The 12,436-nt window shown below is 33.9% G+C and overlaps 1 protein-coding gene across 4 annotated transcripts in view; it reads right to left on the bottom strand.

Moving 5' to 3' along the window:
* Positions 1-12,436, bottom strand: part of PHF14 (PHD finger protein 14) — a 158,525-nt gene that overhangs the window by 110,958 nt on the left and 35,131 nt on the right. For all 4 annotated transcript variants that reach the window (XM_038130150.1, XM_038130149.1, XM_038130151.1 and 1 more), the window contains exons 8-13: positions 11,709-11,855; positions 8,842-9,112; positions 8,161-8,267; positions 6,715-6,810; positions 5,068-5,171; positions 3,512-3,643 (exon numbers count right to left, since the gene is read on the bottom strand). In XM_038130150.1, coding sequence (XP_037986078.1) covers positions 3,512-3,643; positions 5,068-5,171; positions 6,715-6,810; positions 8,161-8,267; positions 8,842-9,112; positions 11,709-11,855 — 857 coding nt within the window. The remainder of the gene's footprint in view (positions 1-3,511; positions 3,644-5,067; positions 5,172-6,714; positions 6,811-8,160; positions 8,268-8,841; positions 9,113-11,708; positions 11,856-12,436) is intronic.

The raw sequence follows: 12,436 nt of genomic DNA, 5'->3' as shown, positions 1-12,436 counted from the left end.
GTTGTTAAAAAGCTTCAAAGAGCACCTTACAGAGTGTAAAGCTAAAGAGTTTGAAAAAAAAGAAAATTTGCCATTTTCAACAACCCAGATGTTCCTTGTCCTTCAATCAGGACGAGTGACAATACACAAGTGACAATACACAAAAAATGTATATTATATTAAATGTATTAAAAATATTATATTCCACTCATGTTTATACAAGTTAATAATTTTATATTATTATCCAATGACTCAGGATAAAGAGGTGCTGGATCAGCACTGAATGAATGAGGTCAGGAATATGAATGAATGTCCAGATACTGCATGAGTGTTCATGGAACTACTGGTCCGGAACTCTACAGCTCATTCTGTCCTGTGGCCAGTATTTCCCACAGCAGTCACCACTAAAATAATTTGGCCTTCTAGAGGAAAAATAAAACCAACCAACCCTAATACAACCATTAGTCCTTGTTTTGTCCATCTCAGTCCCCATATTTCATATACTACCAGAAGTTATCACTGTTTTTCAGCAATCTCATTACAATAGAAGAAGCTAATCCTTGTTGGTAGCTGCCAAGTATTTTCTTAATGAAAATGTCAATATTTTACAATTAGATTTTGATTCATTATATTGCCTGCCAACACTTGTGCATTGCTTTAGTACCAGTTAAGATCATTCTCTACCAGGACAATACATCCAGAATGGCCAGGAGTATAAAACCACACAAGTTGTCAGCAAGAATGATAAGACTTAGCATTATGATAACATGCTAATCAAAAAAAAAATTCAATTGTTTAAGGAATAGAATTTCTAAGAAACTGAAAATCACAAATTTTTAAATGAAAATAAACCACAGCATTTCATTGTATGGTTAAAACTTCTGATCTAGGAGTTGGACTCGATCCTTCCAATTCAGGATATTTTATGATACTACTTTGAAAGCACAGCATCAAAACAGGCATAAATTAATACTTTATTGTACTATTATATAAAATAGTTTCTATGCTCTTCATCTTAAATCCACCTGAAATAAGGACAGGCTTTGAACTTATTATGGTACAAACTATGTGCAAGGTGTTATAACTGTTACCTTGAAGAAAACTGGCAGGCCTCTGAACATGGAAAATTCTTAGTGTTAATTGGTTTAAACCAGTTAAATTAGTAAGCCATGAAACACCGGCTACTCACCAGGTCTAAATTTTCACTATGATTTCACTAAGACTAAACCTGTTAACTCATTTTAAATTTTACAAACACAGAGATAACAAAATATAATTTGTGCTTTCTTCAACAATTTAGCTTTTAAATACATAATATACTTTTTTTTTTCTTTTACTATTAACATTTAATACTAGATTTAATTTAACAATTTCAAAACCCTTTTTGGTAAAGTGTAATTTAAACTATTAAACGCTGAGCATGAAATGGATAAAAAGTATAACTATAAATTAGTCTATGTAACATCACACACATAACCTGTATTACCTGACATCCTCAAACATAATAAAAAAGATGAAGCTTATGGAATAAACTCATATTGAAGTACTCATTGTTTAAATAAACATAAATTTACAGGTACATGACTGTAATCATAAAAACTTTTGCAAGGGCTCAAGTTAACTATTCTGAGTAAATTATTAGCAATGATAATGGAACAGAAAGAAAAAAACAAAGAAACAATTATTTTTAATTGTTTATTGATTATTATTTTAAAAAGAATTATATGTTTTTAACCACTTTTAAATAACGTTTTCAACCTGCCTAGAGTTTCACAGAATTTCCCATTATTCCTATTTTATTTTTCTGCTATGTTCCTATTACATCCTATACAAATATCTGAAAAGTCCCTGGTCCCCATCTAAAAAAAAATATACTTTTCTTCATATCTTAATCAAAAGATAAAAATTGTATTCAAAACAGCAGGGGAGGAAAAACCTGCTGAACTCATACTTAGATTAAGGGTCTGTTCTATATGCTCTCTACTGATCCTGAAAAGAATGCATAAAGGAATGTTCAATGATGAAAAGAATGCAATCAATGCAGCTCAATTTGTCTGCTATCATCTCACACTCCAGAATATGCCTGAGCTAATTAGAAGTAAAAGCTAAGTTTGTGATCTGAGATATAACTGAAGCATGAAATTTACAACAAAGCTAAGTTATAGCTTTGAAATGAAAGAGCTTTACTACCTAACCTGACCTATCCTTCCTTTAACACCTACTGAGAATTAGTCTTACATCTTTTGGACTGATAGCTTTTAGTGAGCTTTTTCAACTTTGTTAAAAAGCAGAATAAAAATCAAATCTCCAGTGTAAATGAAGAAGCTATATAAAAATTAAAAAAAAAAGCTTCCCCATAAAATAACTACTTGGCAAATTTGACTAAAGAGATCAAAAGTATAACAACACACTATATTTAATAATTAAAAGAAAATTAGGTTCAGGAAAGTATTAGTGACTGTGAAAACCTTTTTGACATTTTCATCTTTTAAATGAAATCTTTAATAATTTGCTAAGCAAATATGCTGAGGTAAATCCAGGTTTTGTAACAATAAGATATAAAAAAGAGAGGCCTCCCATTTCATTTACTGGCCATCTTGTTCTGCACACAATCTTCAAAACTAGCCAAAAAGATGGCTGAAGTAAATATTTTATGCAAATACTTTAATAAAAAATTTAGAGATACATGAAGAAAAACAGAAACTAATATTTTTCTTTTAAAATAGTTTTACTATTTTAGAAGAAATTCTTACATATTCTTACATATTTGTACCTTAACATTCAGACAAGGTGGTGAATGACTCCTTGAGATGCTGCACTCTAACTTCTTGCCAGCGACAAACTGTTTCTGAGTTTGTTATAACACATTTCAGAGCAGTTTAAACATGCAGACTGCTAACACTACAGAGCAGAGCAAGCTAATTTTATGACAGTTTGGAAATCAGAATCTTTGCCACCTTATAATTTCTCCACTGCACAACTTAGCTTTTGTTCTGCTCCGCAAGCATGAAAGAACTTTAATTTGTGGAACTGTAACTGCAGTAAGTACAGTTATGAACATCTGTCATTGTACATTTGAGTCCTAAGACAGCAGTAAACCCAATACTTCCCATATTGCAATAAACAGAGCTACTTACAAGTTTATTTAAAAACATTACAAGTATTTGCCTGAAGATCCGAACAGAGTTGCTTATCTGAGTCCTACCATAAACAGAAAAACAAGTCTTACATTTCCCAAAAGTATTAGCCTATAATTTCCTACTGCTATTATACTGCAGTAATAACAATCACAGATGAATTCAAAACCCAAGAAAATTACAGCCATAATCTATTTTTACACAGTGGCTAATAATGAGAAAATCTTTATAACTTCTTTTTTTTAACCTTGAAACACCACTGCTAATAACCTGAAAATAAAAAAAAAAATGCTCAAACTGCATTAAAGCAACATCTAATCCACTCAGAATTTTCAAGTGTGTTCACATTTACATCCTACTTTAAGTACAGAGACAGCACATTAATGTTTTCTTACCAGTAACTGTTCTTGGTCTTCCTTGGCATCCTTGTAAGAGGTGGATCCAGGCAACCAAGATGATAATGAAGTTTGCAAGTGTCACACAGTAGCAGTAGGTGTTGATCATGGTTCTTCTTGCAAATTCCACAACTTTTCATGCATGCAGCAGAAAAACATTATAATTACATACTTACAAAAACAAACTATACACCCCAGCACATTCCCCATTTTCAATACAAACATGTGTCAACTTCAATTTGAATGTATCATTTGAGTGCATAATTACTTTTTGGACAAATTTTGGAGGAGTTTTTTTTTAAGGAGCTTCTACCCATGTACAGTAAAAGCATAAAAGGCTACTAGTCAGAGTCAGCAAAAATGGCTTTCAATTAAATTTCTGAGGACTTCTAATAAGTTAGTAATCACTCAATACTTCAGCAAAATATACCAGTGGCAAGCAAAAAAAATTCAACAAATGCTTAAACAGAATATTATGCTGCAAGTACCAATCTTGATAATCAATCACACACTTATGCAGGTAACCACCTTGAAACAGGTCTATGCTGCTGCTAGGCTGGGCAATGCTATTATTAGAAATTACACTTCCTTTTTATAATTATTTTACTGTAATTGAAATTTTAGTTATTTTGAAAAGATAGGTGTTCACTGATTGCTCTACAACATGGGAGGAACTGAGTGCATTTGAATGCAACAGAATTGGTGAAGCTTGTCTCCAATTTTTTGTGTACATCAAAATTGCCAAATCCTCAGCCCACTTCCACGTTTTCAAGATTTCTACCTCTTGCAGCACTAAAATTAACTTCTGCTTGTGTAAAAATCATCCTCTTCCCTTAGCCTTCTAGCTGGGCAAGACACTATTGCTGCAGCTGGATGTCTGGCTGCTGCTCTCTACATAAGCAATAGACCATGCCACTCCTCAGCTGTGATGAGAAAAGACGATCCTAGATGACATGTGAGTATTTTGCACAGTCACAGTCTGGGATCCTAGTTTGCATCCCACTATTACATTTAATAAAAACTCAGTCAGTAGCTTCACAGCTTATGGAAGAGGAGAAAAGCTATGACAGAGTAAGTGAATACATCTCATAACCTTGGGAATTAATAAAAAAATAGAAGTAGGAAAATTTAGCACGAGCAAAAAGTGAGAATTCTTATACGACAAGTGTTTTGTGCATCCAGGAATCGTGTCTGAACAGCATCATCACTGTTCTCAAAATCATCCACTCAGATGACTGCATTCAAAGAACAAAGTGAAGGTAGTTTTCACGTCAAAAAAACAAAGGACTCTTCTACTTCAGATGCAAGGAGACAGACAGTTTTTTTCCTTAAAGCACTGCTGTCAAATTAGCAAAACCACCCAAACTTTACTCATGTGTGGTAGGGGGAAGAATTGACCACTATTCAATTTAGCCTTCAAAAATAAGTAAAAACGTATAGACAACTTTAAAGCATTTTTAAATTAAAAACTGAAGTAAACAATTTCCTCTGAACACTTTTCTGAAACTATAAATTACTAGATACTGTGTCTATGCTGTCAATATTTAATTACTTGCCTATAAAGTACTGCTGGAAGTGTAGATGCCTTTTGTGTTCCTCCTTCCTTTTTACTTGGTTTCCTTTCCTTAGGAGCCCGTAAAATTGCTGGTATGTTCAATTTCTATTGGATTTGAAGAAATGCAGTACACATGAGTCTTGACACTTTTAAAGAATATTCCTCTAATCTCAATGCATGAAGAACAAGACACATAACAAGTGGGAACAAGTGGGAGATTGCTTAGCTAACTATTTTACAGACTACATATTTATCCCAGTATGATTCTGTAATATAAATTAGTCTTACAGTCAGTTTTTCAAGTCAGGAAGAAACACACAGAAAGACTAGCTTTTAGAATTTTTCTTCAAGCTTACAATATAGGGATGGACAAGAATGCATTTCTCTAGGAAGCTGAAACAAGCAATGGCAGATTCACTAAAGTGGCAGAATACTGAGGCAGTTTATTTTCCCCAGCATCGCAGCTACACTGGTGCTCGACAGGTTAATTAGAAAAATTATCTTATTGGACCAAGCCCTTCACAAAGCAGACGAGACTCTCGTTGGGTTTCTACTATCTGCAGTGTGCTGGCTTCTCAGACAGCAACCATCTATCAAAGTCATTTCTCAGCAACCCCATGGGTCTGCATCTGTTCAACCAACTGGAAAAAAATGTCATGCAAGCTGTGTAAATGAATTCTGCTCAGCTTTTCTTTCCTTTTTTTTTTTCAAATTGAGTAACATTTGCATCAGGAAATATATTTGCGAATACTTACTCAAAGGAAGGAAAAATAATCTTGTTTAAAAGATATGTTATGCAAGAATTCTTCTTTGCAAGTAGGAGAGGTAGGCAGACAAATGGAACTAGTAAAAGGTTGCATATCTTAGGAACTATTACTGCATAAAGAAAGTGTAAGGTTCATTTTTGGAACAGCAGCACAAACTCAACAGCAACAAAGAGCATACCAGAATTGTGAATAATTGTATGTCTGCATTTCCACAGTGAACAGTTTCTTCAATCTTAAATCATAACTGGAAATTATTGCAATCTCCCTCTCACATCCAAATTGTCCATTGACATTTAATATCTCTGACATAAACTTATATGAAAACACTGCAAAAATCTTCACTTCTCTTTTTTGCAATATCAGTGGGAACAAAGATAGTTGCTGGCAACAGGAAGTAACCCAAATCTTCTGTTGTCCTAGATATTTATATTAATTTGATCAAAATATTCTCCTCTGCCTAGTTACACACCATTACATACATATGCACTTAAAAGGATTTTTATCTCATAAAAGCCATAGAGTTAACTTATCATTTGAAGCCTACTGTAACTAAAGACAACTGGAGACAAAAACAGTAGGATTAACTCATGCTCCATGCTAAGGTTCATCACAAATGACAGGTCAATCACTTATATCAAATGAAAGAATTTTGCAAACAAGCACACTACTGCAACAGCAAAATTAAGCTACACGTTCCTAGTAGGTGGTTTGCAGAAGTCTAGGTACTTCAATCAGGAAGCATTATTCCCTGAGTAAAGCCTGGGTCTGATCAAATCAAATCAATTTATTTGGCCATAGAAGTGGCAGAAACTAAAAGACCTATTCTTGAAAAACCTGTTCTGCTGTTTTTTTCTGTAAAGGGGGGCAAAGAACCAACCAACCTGTCCAATGATTCTACCCAGGAGAGCCCAAATTCCTTGCCCTTCATTTCGCAGTTTTCCATTCAAATTTTGTAGCTCTTCCAAGGACTCACACAGCTGAAAAATTAAAGGAAAAAGATAGGCAACAGGAATGAAAATCCATCAAGAGTTATTAAATAAAATTTACTTAGCCTCTTACTTACAAAGGCTGCATTAATTTACTGTGGGATTAAAAAAACAATGAAACTCATATCAATATAGCTGAGATCAGTAGAATCATTCATTATTTTAACAGAAGTAAAACAAGAATACAGAGCAATCACTTGTTTTGTAAAGACCTGAAGTATTTCAGCATGAAAATAAGGTTTCATAAAGTCAAATGGAAAGCAAAACTAAAATACAGGAACATCTTATATGTGATGTCAACACTACTTAAGACAGCAAGATTGTAACAAGCAAACATATAAAAGAATAAAAACTCTCTTTTGCCACACTCACGCTCACAGAAAGAGAAAATTCAAATGTAAAGGCAGTAAGCAAAAAACAAAAGGGTTCTTCTGGAAGTAACTGTCAGGTTGTGTATTTTGGGAGGTAACTGTTCATTTGGTTAAAAGCCCCAGGCACAACTTCCTTTCCCTTTATCATCTCTGGGCAGTTCACAAGGATCTGCTGCTACATTTTCCATATGTTCTCACTTAAAACACACACCAAACAGTTTAACAATTAATAGTAACACCATAGTAACATCATTAACTACCACTTAATAGGCCGTTGAATTCAGCAAGAACTGCAGCATGTCATCTGTCACAAAAGGTACAGTATATCTATGTCTCAAAATAAATTAAAATAAATATTTATTTGGTAAAAATGCAAAAAGTTCTTTTTTAATTAATAATGATGAATAAATAAAAAATTACATTAGCAACATTATGGGGGAGCAAAGTCATAATTTATGGGCATCAAATTTGTTATACCCAAAAAAGCATGCAGAGCACACTGTGGAGGTGTGAATACTGATTATTTCTGTCAGAAAAATTAGTCAAGTCATTAAACCTAAGCCCAACTGGAGTTGTAGTTGACATAAATAAACAAACAAATAAATAAATAAATAATACTCTTGAGTATCACATACTGCCAGTTACCAAGTGGGGCTACAAGCAGAGAATTATGCAGGTTCAAACACATCCATGTGCAATTTGTTACTGGAGCTCTCAGTAGGGTCAGTTAAAGAACTTGTGTCCAACCAACATATCACATTTTAGAAATTAATTATTATTTATATGGAAGAAGACAGACTACTGAATATTTTTAAAAGAAAAAATAAGTTTTTAAATATTACTTTTAAAATATCAATAGTTTGCATCTTACATTTTTCTCCGAATTTTTTCCATGGAAAGAAAAATTCTATCAAAGTTAATAGCAGCAATACTAAAATGGTTCAAGGGTTTATCACCTCTTTTGCTTTACCTTATTATACTCCACATGAAGTTTTTCTTGCTCATTTTCTAACTTATCCTTGATGTTCTTCTGTTCAGCCATATTCTCCTGGATTTGAATCATGCGCATATTTCTCTCTATTTAAAAGAAAACGACGTTATTTCCTATTCTTGAATATTTTCAAGTTTTATGGACTAAAAAAAAGTGATGCAATCTAAAGTAAAAAACTGTAACAATACTAAGACACAAAGCTATGGCCTAGAGGTTTAATACAAACACTGAGTAGAACGAATAGTCATAACATTTGTATTTTGCTGCATAAATATTATAGCTGTTTAAATGATGAACTTTGATCAGTATCTACCAAACAGTCAAAAAAGTCATGCTATTCCACATAGAAATGGAGGAGAATTTAAGGAAAAAAATATTATACCAAAGTTACCAACTCCCTACTTAAAGACAGTTTAGTCTCCTTTTTATATTTGAAAGATTTTATTCTTTTCTGAAGTGTCTTTAAAAAAAAAAAAAGCTTTCTGTGTAAACAGAGACTCCAAGCAATAATATACCTGACCTAAAATGAAGTCATAATCCACATTTATCTGCTATAAACAATTAAATACAACGAAAATAAAAAAGCCAATGAAACAGCATAGAAAAATGCAGCAAAATGGTACCTCTTCACTGAGAAAAAGAAGCTATTTTCACCCTTACCAAGGTAATAATTCACAAAGTCAGCAGTGAGAGCTGGCTGTTTATGTTTTCTTCTTCCATCAACACTGGAACTTGTATCTGAAGTATCCACTGGAAAAATGTCTGTGCTAATTCCCATCAGCTCGGCTTTGCGCATGAGCTTCCGTATGGCCGAAGCGCTGCTCGTCAGTGGCCGCGGCAGCTTCTCCCTGGGAACCCAGGCCTGGGGCCTGGTGGTGCGCGCCAGCTCCGCCTTGGCACGATACTGCTGGAGCCTGGCATTGATTCGAGCCTGCAGTGAAGAATTCCACAAATTAAAAATATCATGGAACGATTCAAAATCGGTTTTGAGTTATAATTTGGAAGATATCCGCATTTTACTTTATTTTTAAAAGCTGCACAATCTAATCAATGCCATTTTCACTCCAGAGCTCTACAACTCAAGAAACAGACATTGATACAGACATTCCATTTTACTTCAAAGTGCACAAACAAACAACACTATCCTTTCACCATGTTTTGAAGCTATGTACACATTTCTTGATGAGATTTCCCCACTGATGAAAGGAACAGATGACTGCTGGCTTTGAGACAACCCCTTCTAATAATGATAATTTGATGGGACTGTGGAAATTCACAACTGGTAGAAGCTTTAGTTGACCTATCTCATATGCATTTAGATACACATTAAATTGATATTTATGTGAGCAGCAAAAGTTGATGAAGAGCATTTGTACCATATTTGACATACTTTTGCAGGAACTCCTTTCTCAATGCCATTTCTCTTTATAAATGTTAAACGGGCTGATTATAATTTGTCAAGAACACAACCCAAACAGAAGTGAAGCAGACAAGAGAAGCTCACAATATATATTGTTGATGACATCTGTATATTTGTGACCATCTGGGACATCTACCCCAGAAGATCAAGCTGTTACTGACAGTTGGAAAATGCTGTCTTGAGGGAACTCTGTGAAGTGGCAATTCTGGCAGAAACTGACATCAACATACAAACCTTCAGAGGCAAAACTCCAGCTGACTATCCGTTAGAAGCTGTTTACTTGCCTGCACAAAGAAGAAACTAAACTAATGTGACTGCCCCACCATATGGTGTAAGATACTCCTGAGACAAAAGCAAAAGGTGTGCATATAACATACACACTATGGTTAAGAAACATCTCTGATTTCAAACAGAATCACTGAAGGTAATGTGTTAAACTGCAGAGAGTTTAACACATTACCTTACTAGGTCTTGAACATTAATGGCCATGAAACAAAGCAAATATAGCTTACAGGCCAGCTCTGACCTCAGTGGCTTTTTTCTTGGACCCAAAGCAGCAGGCAACAAGTCCACCTACAGCCACTGCTGTACGATACCAAAGCCACCAAGAGTAAAAACATGTGGTTGTACAAAACGTATGCAAGTTGTCATACCTGTATCAAGGTGCCTATGACACCACATCAAGTAACTGCACCTGCAGTTTTCAGCAGTCATTTTTCAATTTCAAAAAATTTAACTAAATAATTTAGATTTAAAAATTGCAGGGTCTTGGTTTGGGATCAAGGAGAGAGAAAAGGAAATGCTGGGAACTTATCAGCACTGCTTAATATATGCCTGAAAACAGAGCTAATATGCCCTGCTGGATCCAAACTGATATTGCACAACCAGCACTTACCATTATATTGGGCAGTATTCATATTATTGTAATGTCTCCACTACACGGGTGCATTTCACATAACTGAGAGCCGAGTATATTCAGCAAGCATTATGAAACCAGCTTTAAATCAAGCTACATGAAGTTCAATACACCAAAAATATTTTATTCACAATTCTTCTACACTACAAATTTGCTCATGCTCATTGTCAACAGCATAGGTAATTTTAAATTAATATTCTTCTATTCAAAAATCTCTGAAGAACTGGAAAGGCAAGATTTTTTAAAATAAAAAGTTTGATAATATGAAATATTTTCTAATAATTACACTATAATTCTCACTTCAGAAAAAAGAAGCAGATAGTCCTATCCCATAAATTATTTCCATTATTTACAGCATCTGCTACTTTCTACAAATAAATCACGCAGGTTTTGTTTAGGTAACAAGCTGCTTTTCTGCACAGGTGTGATTTTTCCATGGAACGCAGTTCAGTCTAAGCAGTGAAGCAAACTGTGCTAGAAAATCCTCAGAATCAGAAAAAATCAATAAAAGACACACATTGAAACATGAAAGTATGCAGATTCCCTGAGAGGAATTGAAACCTTTGTATCAACAGAACTTTTATCAGTTGAGCTTCTGCAGTAACTAAACAGTTTAAAATGGATCTGTCACTAGACAGGGATATAGACTTGCCTAAGGCTTTCAGACAACTCCCCCGCAGTAGCACAGACTCACTTCTTTGCATACATTATTTCTTTTCCTAGGAAGTCTTTACTATGAAAACACCTGGCATTCAGAATTCCACTTAGACCTACAAAATTGGAAATTTAGATAGAAATAGAAATAGAAATGCCTAATTTTTTTCTGGCCTTTTTTCTTCAGAATCTTCAAGAAAATACTAAACAGAATCTATGAATTATAATGAAAAAGTAATCACCAACTTTTTACCACAAAAGCAAAGTAATATTTTTCAATTCAGACAAACACAGATATTTGATATTTATTGAAATAGATATATAATACATATGAGATATAATTATAACATATATAGAAATAATTGTTCTTAGAGACCAAACCCTACAAACAGTTCAGTGTGCTGTTAAATGACCATGCACTATCAATATATTCCACATTTAATTTTCTACTATAATAACACTTTTACCTTCTCTTAATTTCTGTCTTGTTTAACATGGATTATTTATACAGAGGCATTTGTGTCACGAATACAATACCTGAGCTTCTGGTGAAAGCTGCTTTTCTCTTTCCTGCAAGGACATTTTACAGTAAGATTGTAAAGCCAAGTAGTTCTTCCGCTTCCATTTTCTGTCTAACCTGTCCGCATGCTGTTTACAATAAGCAAAAAAAGGGTCAGCTATATCCTGTTTCAGAAAAAACAAAGGGGAAGGAACAAAAATAGAGTGAGACAAAGTAAGTCCAAAGCACAAACATTCTGGCAATCAGTTCACATGTTGAAATGGGCATGTTTTTAAAAACAACTGAAAAGTATGTTTCTAAATCAATTTTGTCATGTTGATGTAATTTACAATATAAGGTGTTTTTCCACTGTTTTCATTGCATGATCCTAAACGTTTCTAAATGCATTAACGATTTAACTCCCTCCTAGTCAATCTCTGTACTATATTTGCATTCCCAGCAAAAAAAAACCCAGCAAAATAAATTCCTAAATACAAATCCTTTTAACATATAACATACGTTGATTCACTGTGCTTTTTCAATGAAATCCTACAAGTGCTTAATAATTCTGAATACTATCAAAGGCAATATATTTGGATTCTCTAATGTTTTTCCAACCATTTTGGTGGTTATACCCTCACATGATTTATCATCTCTCAAATGATTTTTTTCCCATTTTTCATTCCATCATATCAGCACACTATCATGGCTAGGTTTATAGCAACTTCCAGTATCTGCAAACCCTGCAAGCAGACTATAAATATCT

Source organism: Motacilla alba, chromosome 2, assembly GCF_015832195.1.
Source record: "Motacilla alba alba isolate MOTALB_02 chromosome 2, Motacilla_alba_V1.0_pri, whole genome shotgun sequence".
Lineage (NCBI taxonomy): Eukaryota > Metazoa > Chordata > Aves > Passeriformes > Motacillidae > Motacilla > Motacilla alba.
This window is presented reverse-complemented; position numbering and strand designations above follow the sequence as displayed.